A 23,174-nucleotide genomic window follows, 5' to 3' on the forward strand; every position below is an offset into this window, starting at 1 on the left:
TCTGGAGGAAAGTTGTCCATGGGGTAGCGATGGGTGGGACACGACTTCGCAACTAACAACAACAACTATCACTAAGGGAAACATCATGACACCATGACACTTAATGTTCTCACTTTTGCCATGGTCATTAACCAAGACCTCATATGACTGCCGCTTATGATGTTACTACCAGCTTCTCCAATGACTCTGCTTGTCAAAAGCTAAATGAGAAGCACACAAATGTTGTTCAGTGACCATAGAATCATGGCGTGGTCATAAATGGCCACAGGCTGTGAAACAACCAAATGTTGATATATGACCACAGAGTTACTATGGCGGTCGTAAATACAAAAACAAGTTTCTTTAGCAGTGTGGTCCTAACTTTGGTTATTAAAGGAGGCAATCCTTAAGCGAGGTCTACCTACACTGGAGCTCCAACATAGGAGGTCTACCTACACTGGAATAATTAGGTGCTTTAATGTCAGTGATATTGTCAGCCTACCAGGTAAACCAGACAAGAAATCAACTCCACAGGAAGACTAAAATTGAGATTGCCTATAAAACCGAAACTTGAAAATCTGATTGTTCTGTGCATTCTGCTTCTAATAGTTCAATGAATCAGAGAAGTGTCTCTTCTGAAGGATATCTGGATATTCTGGGCTCTAAAAATACAATTCTACCTGAGTGACTGAGAATTTTCGTTGACATATTGCAAGACACTTTGGGGAAGAAACCCTGAGGTTGGTGCAGAAATACCCCTATGAATTTTAGGAGTTGGTAATTCCAATGGCTCTCTTGCCTACTCAAGATTCCACTAACGAACGTGCTTGCTTCGAGGAAGTTGCCGGGATGGGCAGCAAAACATCTCAAGCCAACAAGAAAATAAGTCCAGTTCTAGGACTCAACTCCCAAACAGTTTGTCAGAGTTTGTTGCAAAAATCAAATCCAGAAAGCATACACAGATAACTGATTCAGCAGGATCCGTTAACTTCTTTATATACATAATAACACATGAATAAATGTACAATACCAACAACAGATTCTTCCAACGTGGTAGAGAGGAGAGATTGTTTCAGTTCAGAGTTCAGTGGTTAATAAAGAAAGCCACGCCCAGACTTCATACTTAAGTTTCTGTTTCCAAATAAGCCTCATTGGCTGACTTGTTACCATGCCTATTCATTGACTATCTTGTTACCATGTTTCTGCCAGTTCATGAATATTCTGACACAGTTCTAGAGCTAGGGTTGTGTTATCATTGCTTTAAGACTAATTCAGATCCAACCTGTGGAAATATGACACGTGTTTTAAGCAGAATAGTTTTACAAGTTGGTGCAAAACTATTGATTTTATTTTCAGTGTCACAAATGCTCCTTATAGTCATTCTGCCCTATTTTCACTCCATTGTCTCACAAGGGATGTTGCAAAGTTGCCTTGTGATGGCTTGGTGGTAAAACACTTTCATTGACGTTTTAGTTGAGCCTTTCATATTGTGCTAATGAGTGCTATCCCAGCTGTGCTTCATACATTCCAAGTTGCAAATGGAAAAGATCTCTCCTTATTAGGTCAATGGTAATGCAATAAAGAATTCTAACAAATCCCATGTCCCATCTATCCAACATTGCTAATTCAGATGGAAAAATGGATAACTTGTCTCATTTGTTGAATGGGCAGGTAAATTGCAAATTAATCATAATGGATATTTTCCCCCCTCTTGATTTACAGTTGAAGATAATAGCCAGTCTCAGAAGAAGAAAATTACAGTGGAAGATCTATTCAGCGAAGATTTCAAAATTCATGACCCAGAGGCTAAATGGATAAGTGGTAAGTCTTGCAACCACGCATAAAAATAACCATTCCTACACCATTTGTTTCAAGCACTTCTCTTGCCTGGAGTGTTTCATTGTATTATTCAGCTGAGCAAAATTTTATAAAGAGATTCTGTATGAGTCAAATCTTTTTATCCACTGAGCACAGTGATGCCACAACTGGCAACAGCTTTGCGATATTATGAAGCACAAGGATCCCTTTGGGCTTTTTAAATAAGATGTTGCTAAGAGCCGAACTAGAAAACTTTAATTTTTCTAAACAAAAAATAAGTTACGCCTCCATAAAAAAGAAAAAAAAGGGAAGTATTCTAGAGTAATACATTGAAAAGAAAATATTCCATGGATTAGTAGAAGCTAAATATCAACTCCAGGGATGGTAGAGAACAGGAAGGCCTGGAGGAACGTTGTCCATGGGGTCGTGATGGGTCGGACATGACTTTGCGACTAACAACAACAACAAAACATTGGTATAGTGAATCTAAGAAGTGTAAAAGCTTTTTATCTCGGTTTAACTGCAAAATGACGGAGCAAATAAAAAGGTTTTAATCTGTTATCAAAAAGAATGTTATAATCTGGGTAGGTCTCAGAGGAACGCATACCAAAGTAAGGGTCGTTAGCATGCCAGAAAGATTCCCCCCCACAATACTTTAGGGAAAATAATTTTAGGAAATACAGAAGCTGCTTTTGATTTGTGGGTGGAGTTGCTTTGGGTCTTGAGCTGCTGGACAGATAGTTGTGGAGATAAAACAAGAAAAGTACCCAGAATTCCTTACAAGAAGAAAGGAGACACAAAGTGGATAAACTGAGACAGAATGAGAGACATATTTGGAATAAAGTATCTCCTCCCCAGTGGTGGGCTCCTACTGGTTCAGACCAGTTCAGCCGAACCGGTAGTGGTTTGGCGGCCATCAACAAATTAGTTCTCCATCTTGTTTTTCTCTGAATGTGCAGAACATTTTTATTGCACTGTGCAACTGTCCGCAGCTCACCCATGAGAGAATCGACAGCACAAGGACCTGCCCCTTCTCCTCCCTCTTCCTCCTCTTTCTCCTCCTCCCTCCCCCTCCCTCTTCCTTCTCCTCCTCCTTTCCCCTCCCTCCTCTCCCCTTTGATGACATCGTTCTGAGTTTTGTCTTCCATGTCTGTAGATCTGCTCTGACTTGAGATTCTAGGTTTCTGTACCCAACATAACAAAAAATCCAGCCCTCTCTGGCCCGCCATGTTTTCCATGAGTTAATCCTGCACTGTTCAAATCCCTAACAAAAACATAATTCAGCACAAAAAATCTGCCTCCCATCATATCAACACCAAGGGATGCCTGAATAGAACATTTGATTCCTGTTTTTCTAAATGGCTGTAAAATCTTGAGATCAGAAGCGTGCCAAATGTTTTTAATTTCACCGATATATTCTCCACTTAGGAGTGTAACATCTTGTTACTCATATATTCTATTGCTTAATGTTTATTTAGCGGTAAAGGCTCAAGATGAGGCAGAATGAAAGCACTGTTAAAACCAGCTGCTCTCTTACAATTTTAGAATAAAGCCTGAGGAGTGTGAGCAGATGTTCCCGTCACCACAGGGATATGTACACAGATAGTCCTCAACTTATGACCACAAATGAAAATTTCTGTGGCTAAGCAAGGCAGTTGTTAAATAAGTTTTGCTTCATTTTATGACCTTTTGCCAAAGTTGTTAAGTGAATCACTACAGTTGTTAATTGGTTCTGGCTTCCCCAATGACTTTGGCATAAATCTTTGCTGGGCACTGCAAATAAATATATGTCAGTTGCCAATCAGAATTTTCATCACATGATCACGGGGATGTGGCAAAGGTTGTAAGTGTGAGGACCGGTCATAAGTCACTTTTTTCAGTGCTGTTGTCGCTTTGAATGTCACTAAATAAATGCATGTAAGTCGAGGACTATCTGTAGAGCGCAATTAATTCAGTACAAAGATACTATCCTTGAAATAGCTAGATCTATTCTTATAGTGGACAGTCAGGTATTCTTCTTAGACAGAGTATGGAAATTACTTGAAGCAGTACCTGGGTGACTGCAAACTTCATGACCTCACTTCAACAGACAGCAACTAGAAGGTCCATCATGCATCTGTGTTTATTTATATTTAAATCCCATGGACAAGTAAGTGCAGGGATTTCACATCAAAATGTCAGGGTTCCAAATAGCATCCAAAAGTAAATCAGAGTCCAAGGCAAAGTGTTGCTCAAAATTCCAATTTATTAAGAGAGCCATGTTGGCACATCTGGGAAAACCCGAATCTGAAAGCTTCCCAGTTTCCCCCACCCAGTTGAAAGTTGAAGATCTTGCCGTCACATTCACAAATCCAATCTCCCACTGCCATGCTGGCAGGTCCACCCATCCAGTTCCGGTCAGGTGCAGAGGTGCAGAGACAAAGGATGACCTTGGCTTTCTAGAAAGGATTTTGTTATGGCTACATCGCATCTCACTCCTACCTCCCATTTTCCCCCAATAGAAAATGCATACCATAATAATAGGAAGTGTGGCAGGCCAAAGACCCCCCCAAAAAATGGCTGCAGGCCTGACACAATCTCTTTTAGTGTATTGAGGTTTTGGGTTATTTTGGGACCAAATTGTGTGGTGTGTAGATTACCATGTAACTATCCAAGATCTGGGGTGCAATAATGAATAGTTTAAAATGACCAGGCAATGAGAAGGTTCCTGGATCTACCAACTATATTTCTTCTCAAAAGGCTTCACCAAATTACTTTTCTTTTCATCATTCCCCATTATAGTCCCTGCCTGTCAGGACCCCTCCAGAAGTAGATGAATTTTCCTTAAAGAATTAGGGATGCTGCCACTGGTCTTGATCATGCAAAAGTGAATAGAAGTAGATATAATACCACTTTATAAAGCCTTGGTAAGGCCACACTTGGAATACTAAATTCAGTTTTGGTTCTCCACGATGTAAAAAAGATGTGGAGACTCTAGAAAGAATGCAGAGAAGAGCAAGAAATAGGATTAGAGGACTGGAGACTAAAACATATGAAGAATGGTTGCAGGAACTGGGTATGTCTAGTTTAATGAAAAGAAGGACCTGGGGAGACATGATAGTGTTCCAATATTTGAGGGGTTGCCACAAAGGAGAGGGAGTCAAGCTATTCTCCAAGGCACCTCAGGGTAGAACAAGAAGCAATGGGGGGAAACTAATCAAGGAGAGAAGCAACCTAGAACTAAGGAGAAATTTCCTGATGGTTAGAACAATTAATTAGTGGAAGAGCTTGCCTCCAGAAGTTGTGAATGCTCCAACACTGGAAGTTTTTAAGATGAAGTTGGATAACCATTGGTCTGAAGTGGTGTAGGGTTTTCTGTCTGAGCAGGGGGTTGGACTAGAAGACCTCCAAGGTCTCTTCCAACTCTCTTATTTTAGTCTAAATTTGAGGGAATGGTACATCTTTGAGACTGTGGAAGTAGAGAGAACTAGAGCCAGTTGTGGTAAAGGTGCTGGCCTAAAAACCTTGAGGCTCAGAGGTAGGAAAACCAATTCGGTGACCTTGGGCCTGTCACTCTCTCTCTCAGCCCAACTCACCTCATAGGTGGTTGTTGTGGGGAAAATAGGAAATGGTGTATTATGTACGTTCGTCATGTTGGGTTTTTTTATAAGTAATAAAGGCAGGAAAAGAATCCAAAAAAATATAAAGGCAGGATAAAAATCTAATGAATATATAAATTAAAGCCTTGGATCTTCTGGCACACACGGCTGCCAGAAATGCAAATAAATGTCCACATACAAACTGGATCAAGACTCTGGTAAGAATGGAATTGCCAGAACGTCTACAAAGATTCTCGGTTGATGCCTACGCTTGATACTGGTTTAACATTTTCTTTGTTCAGCACCCCTCCTATTGGACAGCTCCCTATCAATTTAAGCCTATGGGGCCTGTAAGGGGGTTACTTTCAGGAAGAGTAGGAAATTGGAGCCTCCATAGCAATGGAAAGGAAAATAGCAAATATAGTTCCTTTTTATTTTTGCGAAGGAAAACATCTTTATAAGCTATGAACCAAAACTCAAGAGACTATGGATAAATACTCGGTTCTATCTATTCCTTCTGTCATCTTGGTTTCTGTCTCAAATGCTTCCTTTTCATTAAGGCATGCTAGAGGTAAAGAATATGATGTATGTTTTTTATTCTTGTTTTTGGCTGAAAAGAATCGAGCTGGGTGTCTCATTAACAGGTTGAAAAGACTGAAGGTTGATCTGGCACTGAAAAAGATCTATAGTGAGCTGTCATTGGATGAGCTGTAACATAAATGTCAGACAGCTTCGGCGCCAAATGACTTAGCCTTTTGCTGCTGCTTTCTATTAGGATGTGTTCGATTCTCAGTTATTTTTGGTATAAAAGCTCAGAAGTTGTATAACTTAGCATTCTTTCCAGTCTGTGAATCTTGCATTACAGAGATGGGTATCTTGCCGAAAGAAAGAAATTAAATGCCACCATGTTCATCCGAGGTCATCAGAACAATTCTGTAGCCTTAATTAAGACTTGCATAACCCCTGTGGGGCTGACAAATGTGGTTATTATACTCATTTTACAGCCGGGTAAACAGCAAAACAGAATGATGACTTTTAAGGTCATCAGCAAAGCAGTTTAGAGTTGGGAATGCAATATGGTGCGCCATTTTGATAGGGACTATTATAAACCACTTTTGTTTTTATTAATTTTGGTGTATCCATTACATGATAACCTTGTTAATGGACATCAGTACGAGAATCCATTAAAGTGAGCACTGAATTTATGATTTGAAGTCTTATTTGAGAACTCAAGAAAATAATATTTAAAACAGTGATGGCGAACCTATGACACGCGTGTCAGTGCTGACACGCGTAGCCATTTGGGGTGACACGCACAGGATTTCATGCGATTCATCCTCGGCTCCTGCACGGCCGCCGAGGATAAAAGAATCTGTGCTGGAGGAACGGGGGGGGACGTGTGATCTCCCCCGCCCACACTCACTTACTGTATCGCCGCCGCCCCTTTCTGAGCGCAGGGGCTGCTGGTAAGACATGCGTGCCGTGCACACACACGTCATCAGCGCGGCGAGGGAGGACCCGCAGGAGAGGAGCGCGGGAACAGTGCGCGCCTCTCTCCAGTCAGGCCGGCACAGAGAGTCTACTCCTGGGACTGTCGGTTACGACCGCACCACACTTATCTCAGTTCATGGCAGGGCTGTGGAGTCTGCTGCTTCCAGCTCCACGTCCTCATCAACATGCCACTCCGGCCCGCCCCCGCTATGAATATTCATATTCTTCGCCCTCGCGTCACTAGGAATATTCATAGCAGGGGCGGGCTGGAGCGGCATGTTGATGAGGACGTGGAGCTGGAAGCAGCCGACTCCACAGCCCTGGTTCACGGCACCCCAAACAAGTTCAATAATATCAAGGGCAACATACGAAATCGACTGATGAACAAAGAAGTTACTAAGTAGGTATGTTAAATAATTTGTTTTTGGTTTATTAAATACAATTATATATTGCAATTATACATTTTTGTAGTATAAACTATAAATTGCGCAAAATTATGTTTTTGTTGAAGTGACACACAACGCGAGTTATGGTCGATTTTTTGCCGATTTTTGACACACCACGCCAAAAAGGTTGCCCATCACTGATTTAAAAAGTACCATAATGGTATTCCCTTAAATACAGATGGATTGAGTTCTGAAAGATCAGTTAATTGTGTTTATATACATTTAAAGGGAAGAGGGTAGACCATAAGTGGCTGAAGCATTGAATATCTCCATTTTTCAAAACAGAAAAGCTACTGTCCTTGCCAATATGTGTGGGTGAATCTTTGCATCTGGCTATAAAATAAGAAGTCAGATTGAGACTATGCTCATAAAATCCACAGTCCTATGTAGGTAACTGTCTAAAATATTTCTGGGCTTTTGGTTGTGGGTTAGTGACATTTTCTTTTACAGATTTTTAATTAATTAAGGAGAAAAACCTATCACGTTATGTATGTGGAGATTCTCAATCATCCAAGTCATAGTTGTCTCAAACATGCTTTTTCAAAAGGAACTGGATTGTGTTTTTTTTTTTCCTTCAGGAAGAACAAGAAAACATTTAGCTTCTGTCAGAACTAATAGAATAGAATAGAGTAGAATAACAAAGTTGGAAGAGACCCTGGAGATCTTGCTTAGGCTAGTCTTGCTTACCCTACACCACTTCAGACAAATGGTTATCTAACATCTTCTTAAAAACTTGCCTCCAGAACTTGGAGCGCTCACAACTTCTGGAGGCAAGTTTGTTCAACTGATTAAATTACTCATTAGTTCTAAGTTGCTTCTCTCCTTGATCAGTTTCCACCCATTGCTTCCACCCTCAGGTGCTTTGGAGAATACCTTGAGTCCCTCTTCGTTGTGGCAACCCCTGAGATATTGGAACACTGTTATCATGTCTCCCCTAGTCCTTCTTTTCATTAAATTAGACATACTCAGTTCCTGCAACTGTTCTTCGTATGTTTTAGCCTCCAGTCCCCTAATCATCTTTGTTGCTCTTCTCTGCACTTTCTAGAGTCTCAACATCTTTCCATCACCCCCACCATCCACCCAGAACTGATAAAGCTTCTTGGATGAGAAGCAAAACATTTTCTTCCAGTTTGAAAATGCACCTTTGAAACTATCAGGTTATGCCTTTTTTTAAAAAGCACCTTTGAGACTATGAGGTTATGATCTAACAACTCACCTCTTCTCAGTGCTTACTAATTACAGAAGACCAAAGTATTCCATGGATAAATGGTACAGCATTTGTCTTGAACTTATGATAGATAACTATTTTTAAAAAATCCAAGAGTTATATTAGGGAACTTTTTAAATTACATAGGGGGCTCCAAGGTGAAAAATGAACAGGGTCTAAGTTAGTGGTGGGGGGGGGGGAGAAATCCAAAAAAGTTGAGAAGGAAAATTCTAGTTGAAAGGGGAAGAAATCCTTAGGAGAAGTAATTGGATAGAAGCTCTTACGTTGCACTGTTCCATTCTAGCTGGCAAGAATCCCATAAGCCAAGATCCCTGTGCTTTTCCTGGCTTGTAAGTGGCTATAACCATGACAAGATGGCAAGTTTGCAAACTGGCATTTGTTGGTGTGTGCATACATGCAGACCAATTTATATGTTCCTATATTTTTTTCCCCATAGTACTTAAGGTAAGTTATCCTGCATTTCTTTATGTAACAGAGCCTTACTGAATTTTTTTAAAAAAATAAAATCGCTGAAGCTTTATTGTGTTTAATGTGTGGGCAGGACATGAGTGATTTGTGGATTGCTCCCTATGGTACTTTATCGCCTTTCTAAAAAGCCTTGATACTCCCAACAATTCAACAACAATAATAAAGACTTCACCTGAATCAAAGTGACACATAGCTAGTTTTTCATTGTGTAGCTAATTCAACAATAAACCATAGATTGTGTGTGTGTGGGTGGGGTTTTGCTGTCAGTTTCCAAGCTTTGGAGGTGAAGAATACTAATCAGTTATCAAGTTAACCCTTCCATCCTTCCTTCCTTCCTTCCACCCTCCCTCCTCTCTTCCCTCACTCTTTCTTTTTATATTTCTCCTTCCTTCCTCTTTCTTTTCTCTCTTTATGTCCCTTCCTTCCTCTCTTCCTTCTTTTCTCTTTTTCTTTATATTTCTCCTTCCTCTCTCTTTTCTCTCTTCCTTCCTTCTTTCCTCATTCTTTCCCTTTATATTTCTCCTTCCTACCTTTTTCTTTTCTCTCTGTTTCTTCTTCCTTCAATCCTTTCCTTCTTTTCTCATTCTTTCTTTATATTTCTCCTTCCTTCTTCTCTCTTTTCTCTCTTTATCTGCCTTCCTTCCTCCTTCTTTCTCTTTATATTTCTCCTTTCTTCCTCTCTCTTTTCTCTCTTTATCTCCCTCCCTACCTTCTTTTCTCACTCTTTCTTTATATTTCTCCTTCCTTCCTCTCTCTTTTCTCTCTTTATCTTCCTTCCTTCCTCATTCTTTCTCTTTATATTTCTCCTCCCTCCCTCCCTACTTTTCTCACTCATTCTTTATATTTTTCCTTCCTTCCTTCCGCTCTCTTTTCTCTCTTTACCTTCCTTCCGTCCTTCCTTCCTTCCTTCCTTCCTTCCTTCCTTCCTTCCTTCCTTCCTTTCACCACATAGCATCTCATTTCGACTCATCCAATCCTGATTTACTTCCATAATAGGGCTACATCAGTTGATGTATTTTTTTTAAACTGTGTTACATTGCATGGAACTTTTTTTTCAAGAACCTCTAGGTCAGATTAAATTTGGCCATTTGTAGGTTGTGGGTTTTTTTATTTTGTTTTGTTTTTGAGATTTCTGCAGACAACATTTTCTTCTTGTTCAGCTGATGGTTCCTAGGTCCGAAAAGTTTCTTTCCTATCAGGCGAAGTACTGCTTACCCATACATTATATCCTCCAGTCTGACCCAGTTGATGTTCATTAGTGTACCAGAAACTATGGCGGAGAAAAGCTCATGTTATCAAGGTCTGCAAGGCAATTTGTCTGTAAGGCAAATATGAATAAATCATGTCCCATTTTTCCAGGGAGGAAAAGGGAAATTGCCTTGAAAATAACCAGCAAAATCTAGAGGTTGGAAGGAAAAACTGAACGAGGGAAATGCCTTCTAAACCTAGAGAGAGCCATTAAGTAAGTCCCTGCTCTCTCCACCAACAGTAAGGACATGTTGTTGTTTTTAATTTCTTCCCAACAATAACAAAAACAAAACAGAATATGGGTTTTAGCTGTTCTGGTTTAAACACCCCACCTATCCCCCCACTCCACCCCAGGGTCCTTTCAGCTTTGAACTGAATTAAGAATTATGCTACATTTCATGATCCCCTTGAGAATGGAAAGTAGGAATCAGGATGTTGTGTATGGTCTCTATGGCCAGAATCAGCAGTACGAGAATTTTCTATGTACCATGTTCCCTCAAATTAAGACAGGGTCTTATTTTCTTTTGACACCCCCCTCCAAATAAGCTATTGGCCTTAGTTTTGGGGAGGTCTTATTATTTTTGAGGTACAGGCAATCATCCCCTCATAGCTGCTGCTGTGATGCAATATTTTCAGGGAGGGCTTATTTTGGGGGGAGGGATTATTTTAGCACATGCGCTCAAAAGCCCAATTGGGCTTATTATCCGCAGAGGTCTTATTTTCAGGGAAACTGTATACATATATATGGAAAACAATTTAGATTCTTTCTGCATTACTACAGTTAGACTGGACCAAGGAGGCATTTTCCAGCAATCTGAAGATCATTACCCCAGTTCATATATGTACTCTGTCCAATATAATTGCAGCCTGTCATAGTTGCATAACCTGTTTTTTTTTAATAATCTTCCGCCCCAAGCTTGTTTTAAAAGTCATACCCAATGTTCCCTTAAGGGACGTGGTGGCTTAGTGGCTAAGATGCTGAGCTTGTCAATCAGAAGGTCGGCAGTTTGGCGGTTCAAATCCCTAGTGCTGCGTAACAGGGTGAGCTCCTGTTACTTGGCTCAGCTTCTGCAACCCAGGAGTTTGAAAGCATGCAAAAATGCAAGTAGAAAAATAGGGGCCATCTTTGGTGGAAAGGTAACAGTGTTCCAGGCACCTTCGGTGTTTAGTCATGCTGCCCACATGACCACGGAGACGTCTTCGGACAGCACTGGCTCTTCGGCTTTGAAACGGAGATGAGCAATGCTCACTAGAGTCGGGAATGACTAGCACATTTGTGCAAGGGAAACCTTTATCTTTAATGTTCCCTTATGTCAACAATTGCTGATAAATCTGACTGATGGTGTCAACCAGCAGCTTGACATCATCTATGGGATTCGGTCAAAATTTATAACTTGCCAATGCAGTTTTCCCAAATTTTGGTGCCCATGGTGGCTCTGTTTGAAAGCTTGCATTGCTCCAAGGAAGGTCTGGGTTTCCTGGATTGCGACAAAATGGAAAATAACCGGCGGGGGAAAGGTGTTTGAGACTGAAAGGTGATCTTCTCTCATCACCTAGGAGGAGTTGAGCTGCTTGAAATCACTTGGTCTTTGTCGGTTTCTTAAACCCTTTGTTGGAATAACAACTATCATTCAGTGAGGATGCTCCAGCTGGTTTCTCAGCCTAAATGCTGTCCAAAGCTCCTTGGGTAATCATTATGAATTTGCTCCACTTGATGTGGTATATCAGTGAGTTGCATTGCCATCTGCTTCCTCTGGTGCTCTAGCCAATCCTGAAAACATGTACGTGGAGGTCTGCTCACAGTTTCCTCTCCATGGGAGTGACAGCTGCTAGATAGAAAAATAGGCATCGTATGAGGTGCAATATGATTGTACTCTTCCTACACAGAGAAAGCAGCAGGAGTTCTTTTAGAAGTGGTTAAAATGAATTAACCTTTTCCTGGCTCTGTAAGAGCCTCAGCTAGGTTGATTTTGAATCTTATTTGTGATCTCAATATTGTGAAAATTGGATTAAAACCCCTAAGGTTAGGGGTTCTTTCTAGATAGGGATGTGATGGCTCAGTGGGCTAAGATGCTGAGCTTATCGATCAGAAAGGTTGGCAGTTCAGCAGTTCAAATCTCTAGTGCCGCGTAATGGAGTGAGCTCCTGTTACTTCTCCCAGCTTCTGCCAACCTAGCAGTTCGTAAGTTGTAAATAATGCAAGTAGAAAAATAGGGACCACTTTTGGTCGGAAAGGAACAGCATTCCATGTTAGTCATGTCGGCCAACATGACCACGGAGATGTCTTAGGACAGCGCTGGCAGAGATGAGCACTGTCCCCTAGAGTCGGGAACGAATAGCACGTATATGCAAGGTATGATAGGGGTTCAGAAGGGTGCCACTTTATAAATCACTTTTGTTTGAGCCTACCACAGTCAAAGGGCAAATACTTTGGAAGGAAGGTCAGTCTTCAAAGGCCAGATAACTGATGAAGGAAGGTTTAGAGCAAAGGGAAGTCAATTGGCTGCAGAATTACTAGTTGCAAAAAAACATGGACTTGACTTAAGAGGAAAGTGAAGAAGGAGAGGAAAGAAGGAAGAAAAGAGAAAATTCTGGATCTATTCCTTTGAACTTCTGTTGAATTTAATCATGATTCATACCTGTGAATTGCTTTCTTCACCCATCATTGAAGATTATTATGTTTCAACTTCAGGGGTTGATGGTGTGAAATGTACAGGAAGTCCTTGATGCTTGACAACCGTTGAAAGTTATGACAGACGCTTAACTACAACCTATTCTCAGAGTTACAGTGGACATACAAACACACACACACACTCCTATAATCATATGAACACATGTGGTCCCTTAGCAGCTGGCTCAACCTTTGCAGCCTGCGTCATGTGATGTGATTACATTACTGTGATTTGCCGTTTTGCAGTGTTTGTTTGTCTGGCAAAAAAAATAAAAAATACCCCACTCATTGGTAAAAATTGATGTGTTTAATGATTGTAGTATTCGCTTAATGCCACTACAAAAAATCTAAAATAAAAATAAAAATTGGATCCAGTTGTGGGATGCATTGATTTACAACTATAATTCTGGGATCAATTAAATCTTAAGCCAAGGAACTATGTTACATTTAATCTGAGGCTCTTGATGTTGTAAACTGCCCAGAGTCACTTAGGTAGCTTGAGTGGTGTAGAAATTTAATAAATAAATAAACACAAAACAATTAGCAATAGCAGTTAGACTTATATACCGCTTCATAGGGCTTTCAGCCCTCTCTAAGCGGTTTACAGAGTCAGCATATCGCCCCCCAACAACAATCCGGGTCCTCATTTTACCCACCTCGGAAGGATGGAAGGCTGAGTCAACCCTGAACCGGTGAGATTTGAACAGCCGAACTGCAGGACTGCAGTCAGCTGAAGTAGCCTGCAGTGCTGCATTTAACCACTGCGCCACCTCGGCTGTTCAAAACAATTAGGAAATTCTGTATCTTCTCCCCATTCGCATCATCACTGACAACATATGCATACAAAAACCGTATAGTTTTAGAACTATAACATTGATAGCATTTTGTGTCATTTCAGTAAAACCACAATATTGACAAATATAGAAGTTTAGAAATTGCTACTTTTTTATGGATTTATTCCACTTACATAGCTGTCCACCTCACATATGTTCCTCTAGACGGCACGCACAACTAAAAGTATAAGGAAACAATGAATGTATCAAAATATACTAGTGAAATAAATACATGCTAATAAAAACTAAACACTGTGTATTTGTTATGAAGGGCTGTAAGTGTGAAACTGGCCATAGGTTTCTTTTTCCAATGCTAAACAAATGGTTAGAAGTCAAGGACTACCTTAAATGCAAATCCGATCAGCAGTTCTAGACAGACGTACAGTAGATGGTGAAATAATCTTATTAAACTCAGTGGGGCTTACTTTTAAATAGGTATGGATAAGATTACATTATTACAAAGTTGTTACGGGCCCAAATTCTTTTCCTCAGTTGTTCATCACTTCAATAAGTTTTGCAAATGTGTTCTCATTCTCATCAGTTCCTCTGAAGACTTTTGTCCCCAACCACAACATTTGTGGGAGTGTTTTTGTAAGACAGCTATTAAAGTTAGTGAGTCTGTATTTCACTGTGTCAGATGAGATGGGAGAATCATAGTTATCCTTGCTTTCAAATTAAGATTTTTTTTCCCTTTAGGATGGCAGCACCTTGTTTTCCCCAAAATAAAACCCTAGCATGATTTTTCAGGATGCTCATAATATAAGTCCTACCCCCAAAATAAGACCCAATTAAGATCTGTGAACCAGACGAATGCGTTTAGTATTTCCCAGAAAACAAGACCTAATCAGAAAATAAGCCTCAATGAGTCTTTTGGAGCAAAAATTAATATAAGACCCAGTCTTATTTTCAGAGAAACAGGATAGAAATAGAGACATTGTTTTGTGTTGAGACTTGAAAGATGAATCCCACACATAGGAAATTATCTCCTGGAGAAATAGTAAATCATTGTTCAAGTAAAAGGAACTTTGCTTTACTTCCAGTCCCAAATTAGACTGCTATTGACAATCAGTTCTTTCATCACAATTCTTTGGATGTTGTTCTCAACTATAGTTTTGTTCCAAAAATCTGAGTATTTTCTGTGATCCTCGAAGTTTGGAACTTCAGGAAAGTGTGACCCTCATAGGTGTTGATCTCTGAAGCAAAAACATGGTAGAATCTAAGAGCTTGGCTAACAAGCCCTTAAAAGCAAATCTCTTGGTTTGCAAGCAGGCATGTATGTCACCCACCCCTTTTTATTCTCAGCTTTAAAAGAATTTTCACTGCCTTTGTGTTCATTATTTTTCATATCTGTTTCCTTTGGAAGGACTTAGCAATCTTGTATATCCCCTTTCCAATTTATTTCTTATTCTGTACTATGCTTTTGCACGTAATCATGAAAAGCCTCCATCCTTGCACTCTCTCTCTTTCTTTAAAAAAAATGAAATCCTAAAAAAAAAAAAATCTCTGCATTTGTTCATTCAAAGCTACGGTTTCTGTCTGATCTTTTGTGTCCTCACAGGAAATAGAATAGAATTCTAATAGAATCCTAATGGGTCCTATTACATTTCCCTTCACTTTCTGTCTTGCTTTCCTTCAATGCAGTCTTTTTGAATTGGGGGGAAAATAATCTGCACATTTTTATGTAAAAAGCTAATTAGGCACTCAGTAAGGGATAAATATTGTTAATGAAAAGCTTCTTTGTGATAAATCTATGTGTTTCAAGCACCTATCATAATTACATTCAAACTAATCTGAGTAGGTCATTATCATAATGTTTGCAGAACTGGCTTGGTATTCAGATACACATACACATACACACACCACACACACACACACACACACACACACACCACAACACAAACACCACACACACCACACACACACACACACAGACACACACAAAGTAAATACCATTAAGAAAGAGAAGAAGAAAGATTTAAAAATCTGGGTATGTTAAGCAAATGAAATTGGGGGGAAGTCAGGAGGGGGCAGGTAATATAAGAGTGATCAAAAAGCCCCAACTGCTGAGGAAGGAGGAGCCACATCACGATGTCACAACGTGCTGTCTTGATACTCCGAGACCGCCATTGACACTTTTGCCGCTGGACACTCCATTGAGACCTGTCCTGTAGAGACAGTGATCAGGAAGACAAAGCCTTGCTGGTCTCAGGGACATCGCAAAGTCCCTGATAGACCCAAGGGAAGTGCTTCAAGCCGGTGGTAAACAGGCAACCCCCAGGCTGATGAAATCAGGACGTTCCGGAAGGAAGGAAGTGAAAAGAGAAAGTGAGTCCATCTGGTGAGGTACTTTTTTCTATTTTGCTAAAGACTGTCCAAGGAAATGTTTCTTTAAAGCCAAATTAGATCCTTAAGCAAAAGAACTGAGTGGTGAGATAACGTTAATTGAATTGCTGTGGAAAGTTTTTTTTCTCTGTAACTATTCTTTGTGGATTGAAGTGCTCGCAACGTTTTTCATTTCTCCTCTTAAAGTGAACGGATTGATTTTTTTTCTGCTTTTTGTTGCTTTATTTTTTGACTTCTGGATTAAAACCTTCCTTCTTATTTTAACAATTCTTCCTATTACTTGTTATTAAATCTCACTAAAAGAAATCTAAAGAACTTTGTTTCCTATAAGCCAGAGATAAATATTAGAAGGTGAAAAATTAGCACACTGCCACTCGGAGGTCAGAGGCTGGGGTTTTTGAAACAACGTATCTCTTTTTTTTCCTTATTTGACTTTACTAACTTTGTAGCTGAAGGGTTTGCAACTTGTTTACAGAAACTGATAAAGAGCCAAGGGCACAAATTGTTTTCACAGGGGCCTCTGAGAACTATTTTGGCAGGGAAAAGAAAGGGGGGGAAACAGAACCCTTCTCCTTTGAAGAGCATAAAAGAACTTGTGTTCAAGTCAATCTAAAATAAAAAATAAAAGAGGCATGGAAGGCTAGAGTGGCAGTTGCTATTAGTTTTTTCTTTCTTCTGTTTTGGAAACATGGATCAATATTCAGATGAGGAAACCTTAACATTCCAAAATATCTTGGCTTGGAACTCAAAATCTATTGGAAGGATATGGGAGAATTGAGAAGAAGTTGGAAAGGCTAGTCTTCCTCACAGCAAAAGATGATGGGGTTGGAGCTCCAAAAATTAAAGGGGAGAATGAAGATATAGAAGATAAAGATAAGACAATAGATGAATTTATTAATGGAGCAAATGTGGGTGAAAGTAGAAAGAAGGGAATATGGAAAAGGGAATTCGATGAATTGGAGCTCTACCCCAGATTCCAGGACACAGAAGAAAAAAAAATACTAATGATGATAGACATAAGAAGAGAAATTTTTTCAGAAGCAAGATTGACAACCAAAGACAAACTAATTTTAGTAGCAACTGGTGGGCAATGAGATTATCTGAGAGACCCTTCAAGCAACGAGAAGTCTATAAAAACCTTATAAAGGAGATAAAAAGAAGACTGACACCACAATTGGCAAGAGAGATAAGACTGTTTTGTTACTGGAAAGATACAGGTTGACAATGAAAGTTAATAATAAAAAATCAGTTGATTTTGGTGATTAATAAGTAGGAATTTTGTAACTCTTGGATTGTTTTAGATTGTTATCAAATGTTTATTTGCTAACAATTAATTAACTATAATAACAATAAGGAAATGATAATGGATACAGCTTAATGATATATACATGTATGGTAATCTAGTAAAAGAAATTTGGATATAAATTACAAATTATGACATGGAAAAAAGACCTATAAAATTTTATTAACAAATTTTTATTTAGATCTTGTAATAAAGGTTTAAGGTTTTTTTGGGGGGGAGGGGTTCGGGTTCTGACGAGAGGAGATGGGACATAAATAGTAAATAATTTTAGCCAATTATAATAATAACAAGGAAATGTTAATGGTCATTGTTTAACAATATATACATGCTGTGGTATTGACAAAAGTAACTTGGATATAAATTCTAAACAGTGAGTTGGGGAAAAAAGGGGTGGGGAGATTTAGAAACTTTATTAATTGACTTTTATTTAAAAGATGTTATAAAGGTGTAAAGTTATTGGAGGAAATAGCTAATGAATGCCATTATGTGGTTGGTCTTTAAGTATGAATGATTTGAGGTAAAAGCATGTTCAAATAATTGTAGCCAAATGAGAATTGTGGTACATTAATAGTAAGATATACAAAGATTTTTTAATTTAAAGTGTATAATCTAATATGAACTATAAGTAATGACTGTGGAAGAAATGCACGAAAGTTATCTGTAACCAATCGACACGCTTTCTACAAGATTTAATGAAGGATGATTCTTTTTTTGTGTGTTTGTTCAATTAAAAAATTTTTTAAAAGCCCCAACTGCCAAGAAGAATGAAGAACTGGAGTTTAAAGAACAAAATTCAAAGAAAGATTTATGTTCTGATTCAGGTGGACAACTATCTGATTGACGATGTGGGAAGTCCTTGATTTACAATCATTCATTTTAAACACAGTTCGAAGTTACAGAGCACTGAAAAATAGGGACTTATGACCAGTTCTCCTGTTTATGATTGTTGTAGTATCCTCATTGTCATGGGATCAAAATTCAGGTAATTACATAGCAGCTGACATGCATTTATGATGGTTGCAGCAACTCAGGGTCATGTGATCTTGAAAGCAACCTTCCCAGCTGGCTTCCCAAAAAGTGGAAGCTGGATTTATTGCCTAATAACCACATGATTCACTTAACAATTCCTGTGATTTGCTTAACAACCTGCAGCAAAAATGATCAAAGGATTATTGTGGCCTCTTTGACCTCCTCACACCCATTTGCACGACTCAGGTGACCTTGAGGACACAGATAAACCTCCAAGTGGCCTCAACGACTCTCTAAAATTATGCAAATGACCAGCTGTCCACAAGGAATATGAATCCTTCCATTCCCCACCACCCAGTCAGAGCTGAAGAAGCTTCTTGGGTGAGTAGTGCAACATCTTCAAAAGAAAAAACAAGAAAGTCCAGTTGCCTCTTGAAAAAGCATCTTTGGGACAACCATGACCTGGATGACTGAGAATCTCCATAAACTAAAGAACAATAGAAATTCAGGCAACTGATTGCAATATCTTACATTCCAAAACTACAAATGGATCAGATATAGACAATTACCATGAAGGTATTTGTAGATGGAAGCATAAGGGGTGGGTGGGAATTAAGGGCAATTTTCTGCCAATTTTGGTAGAGAACTATTCCAGGAACACAACTGAGATTGTTAGGATGTGGGCCTTAACTGAAGGCTCCATAACATGAAGAACATTTCATTGTTCTCCCCTGTTGTTCTTTATTCTTCCTTTCCATCTGTTGCATGAATAAATGGTTTCTCCTGCCCTCCTTCTTCTATCTTCTGGATAACTGTTGAAGCCTGACAATATTTAAACAATGAAGATTTTATTTTATTTTTGTTCTACAACTAGAACCCTGAGCCACGATTAACCTGATTATCGTGACTTTAGGAACATGTGGGCTAAGGTTTAATCCAGGCTGGAGCCAAGCAGACATCTGGTACATGGGCCAATGAATTCAGAACACAATCTCTGCTTTGCAGTTAGTTAAAAATAATTAGCTGGTTTTCTATGCCAAGTTGATCTTTTCCTTATTTAACCCAAGCATGGATTGCCAATCTCACATTTTCTGAGATTCAAGCAAGACTATAATAATAAACATAAGTAGATGGTAGCCATAGACATGGAAGCAAGATGGCCAATATGGGGCACACTCATTATTCTGTATATTCTCATTCCCTCCCTCTCCTCCTCCTCCTCCTCCTTCTTCCTCTCCTTCTCCTTCTCCTTCGTCTTCTTCCTCTTCCTCTTCCTCTTCCTCTCTCTCTCTCTCTCTCTCTCTCTCTCTCTCTCTCTCTCTCTCTCTCTCTCTCTCTCTCCACACACTCACACACAAACTGCTGTAAACATATGCTAAACAAGATCTCCTTCATTTTATTTCTGTATTATTTCTTTCATTGTTCTTCAAATATCTGGACAGGTAGTCCTCAACTTACAACAGTTTGTTTAGTGACTGTTCAAAGTTACAATTTACAAGTTACAAAGTTACTGAAAAAAGTGACTTGTGACTGTTTTTCACTCTTACGACCATTAGTCCCCATGGTCATGTGATCAAAATTCGATTGCTTGGCAATTGATTCATATTTATGATGATTGCAGTGTCCCTGGGTCATGTGATCCCCTCTTGTGACCTTCTGACAAGCAAAGTCAATAGGGAAGCCAGATTCACTTAACAACCATGTTACCAACTTAACAATTGAAATGATTCATTCAACAACTGGGGCAAGAAAGGTTGTAAAATGCGGCAAAACCAGAGGTGAAATTCTTTTTTTTTACTACCAGTTCTGCCGGCGTGGCTTGGTTCGCGTGTTGGTGGGTGTGGCTTGGTGGACGTGGCAACGGAAGAATACTGCAAAATCTCCATTCCCACCCCATTCTGGGGCCAGCCAGAGGTGGCATTTGCCAGTTCTTCGAACTACTCAAAATTTCCGCTACTGGTTCTTTGAACTACTCAAAATTTCTGCCATCGGTTCTCCAGAAACTTTCAGAACCTGCTGGATTTCACCTCTTGGCAAAACTCACACTCCCTTAGCAACAAAAAATTTATGGTCGTTAAGTCAAGGTTTATCTGTATATATTTTGATATTGGTGTCGATGATTTTGCTAATAGATGGCATTACACTTCCAAGTCTACCTTGGCTTCAACAAGGAGCTTTAAGAAGGAAGAAAGGAAGTTGCAGAAGTGGATAGAAAAATGGAGTCTAATATTGCATAGTTTTAATGAATAATAAATTAATCAGCAAAAAGATTGAATTGATAAAGTGTCTTTGCAATTGGAATAGAAGTTTCTCAGTGCGTCTGCATGAATTTCATGCTGGCTGGGGAATTCTGGGAATTGAAGCCCACATATCTTAAATTGTCCAAAGTTGGCAAACTCTGTTCTTAAAGATTTTTGTGAATAGTGAAACTATGATCAGATCTGAATCAGATGAAATATTTATAGCAAAAGTCCTCCAACGAAAAGATCTCACGGTAAGCAGAGAGAGAGAGACCAAAGAGATATCAAAGTGATGTGCAGGAGAATCTGTCAAGATGATTGAACACAGCCATTTTATGTCCCTGTTCTTCAAATTTTGTTGAGTCCAATCTGAAGAAACAGGATGGGTCTTGCTTTCTCTGAAAGATGATAACTGAATGATACTCACTATAAAGGTCAAGCAAGGTAGCAAGGAAAGACATTGATGTGATCGGTCAGTCAGAAGAGGCCCTGAAGAGAGATGCAGCTTGGCAACATGGAAGACAAATCAATAGTTGTTTCTCGGCTGCAGTTTATTCCACATCTTAAAGATTGTTATGAGTATTGAGTTTGGGAGTCGAAAGAAAGCTCTGTAGAAAGGTGAATGATACTTAAAGAAAGAGATGCACTGGATAGGCTGGGATAGCAATAGCAATAGCAGTTCGACTTTCAGCCCTCTCTAAGCGGTTTACAGAGTCAGCATATTGCCCCCACAGTCTGGGTCCTCATTTTTACCCACCTCGGAAGGATGGAAGGCTGAGTCAACCTTGAGCCGGTGAGATTTGAACCGCCGAACTGCAACTAACAGTCAGCTGAAGTGGCTGCAGTACTGCACTCTAACCACTGCGCCACCTCGGGATGATAAGAGCCATAATGTAGCTCAGGAGTGTTGAACCCGCAGCCCGCGGGTTGGATGCGTCATGCTCTGGCCCCCCGCACCCCCAGTTTACCGAAAGGGGGAAAGTCATAATAGGTCATGTGACAATGTAACGCTGCGATTTTGACACGGCTGATCAGTAATGGTTTTCTCTTACCGTCGCTCCCGGTTCAGAACTGGGATGTGCACTCACTTTGCTTGTATGCACAGAGCGTCTATGATGACGTCTGGGTGGGTGGGCAGAGCCTCCTGCTTCCTGCCGCCACCCAAACTGGGATGAACTGGCAGAATACCACCTCCACCCCTGTCTTAGCTATATAGTAACTATACAGAGTTATGGGACACTCAGCAGTGCATAATTTTTTCTGTCTTGAATTCTTTATCAAATAAGCAGAGTAACTATGAACAATACCTATAATGCAAATGTTATGTTTGGTTTCTAAATAAAAAGATTTAGATTTCAACTGGTGGTTAAATCTTTATTAAGTATTCAGAGCTGCCTACAGAAACCTGATTCCCCACCCCCAATAGCTAAATACATCAATTTTTATGGATTTCTTGGGATTACATCTGCCATAACCTCTGTTATCATGGATAATGGTGGAAGTTTGTGGGATTTGCAATCTAATATGTTTGGAAGGGGTGAAGTAATTTACTGTTCTTCCATAAGGAAGACAACTAAACAATTACACTCCAGTGTAAAAACCAGATGGTTTAAGAATAAGAGAAAAGATGCTAGAATGAAAAGATACTATGACATGGGCTGGAAGACGTTTGAGATGCCTCTAAAATCTTACGCAGTATTCTGTTCACAAAATTTGGTTATCAACCATTGCATTCAACTGCATTATAGGAAAATCCCTATAACATCCTTATGTTATATTTATTACTGGTGATATGCAGGTGTTTTATGCTAGAGCAGGGCTGTCAAACTCAAGGCCCTTGGGCTGGATCCAGCCCGTTGGGCACTTAAATCTGACCCATGGGCCCGCCCTGGAAACCGCGAAGTACCAGCCCATTGTGCCTCTGCCAGTGAAAATGTAGCTTGGGAGGGCCACACACTGCTTGCCTGGGCTCCATTTTCACTAGCGACAGCCCCCTGGAGCCCTCTGCCAGCAAAAACTCTGTTTTCATTGGCAGAGGGCTCCAGGAGGCCGTCGCGGCCTAAAATGGAGCCTCAATGAGTGGTGTTGAGCTGGCCACGCACCCCCAGCTGTTGAAGTCAAACACAACTCTGATGCAGTCCTCAATGAAATCGAGGTTTCTGCCGGTTCGTCCAGGATCGGGCGAACCAGTAGTGGCGGTGACGGGAGGCTCCACCCACCCACCCAGACGCTTCTGTGCATGTGCAGAAGCGTCGTATGCATGAGCAGACCTATAGCAAAATAAATTGAAACCCACCACTGTTAGACCCTCCTGTGCTAGAACTTCATGGTGTTTCCATAACTAGTTTATTACCTACATGGAAAGTCAACCAGGATGTTTATCTAAGGGGAGCCAGAGGAAATATTACTGTTTGTGTGAATGTGTGTTTACCTTGAATGATACACAGTCACGCAAATACTGCTACATGAAAGATCTGAGCTCACACTGAATTAAAATAAATAGTGATTAAAGCTACTTCTTGCATAATAAACATGTTCAGCTTGCTTAATGTGGCAATA

At 39.9% G+C, this 23,174-nt stretch overlaps 1 protein-coding gene across 5 annotated transcripts in view; it reads left to right on the top strand.

Moving 5' to 3' along the window:
- The window catches only part of DPP6 (dipeptidyl peptidase like 6), a 637,674-nt gene that overhangs the window by 452,589 nt on the left and 161,911 nt on the right, over positions 1 to 23,174 (top strand). For all 5 annotated transcript variants that reach the window (XM_087712475.1, XM_087712477.1, XM_087712474.1 and 2 more), the window contains exon 3: positions 1,702 to 1,800. In XM_087712475.1, the coding sequence (XP_087568601.1) occupies positions 1,702 to 1,800 (99 nt within the window). The remainder of the gene's footprint in view (positions 1 to 1,701; positions 1,801 to 23,174) is intronic.

This window comes from Thamnophis sirtalis, unplaced genomic scaffold (genome assembly GCF_051295495.1).
Source record: "Thamnophis sirtalis isolate CommonGarterSnake01/CBP01778 unplaced genomic scaffold, rThaSir2_p1.2 scaffold_4, whole genome shotgun sequence".
Taxonomy (NCBI): domain Eukaryota; kingdom Metazoa; phylum Chordata; class Lepidosauria; order Squamata; family Natricidae; genus Thamnophis; species Thamnophis sirtalis.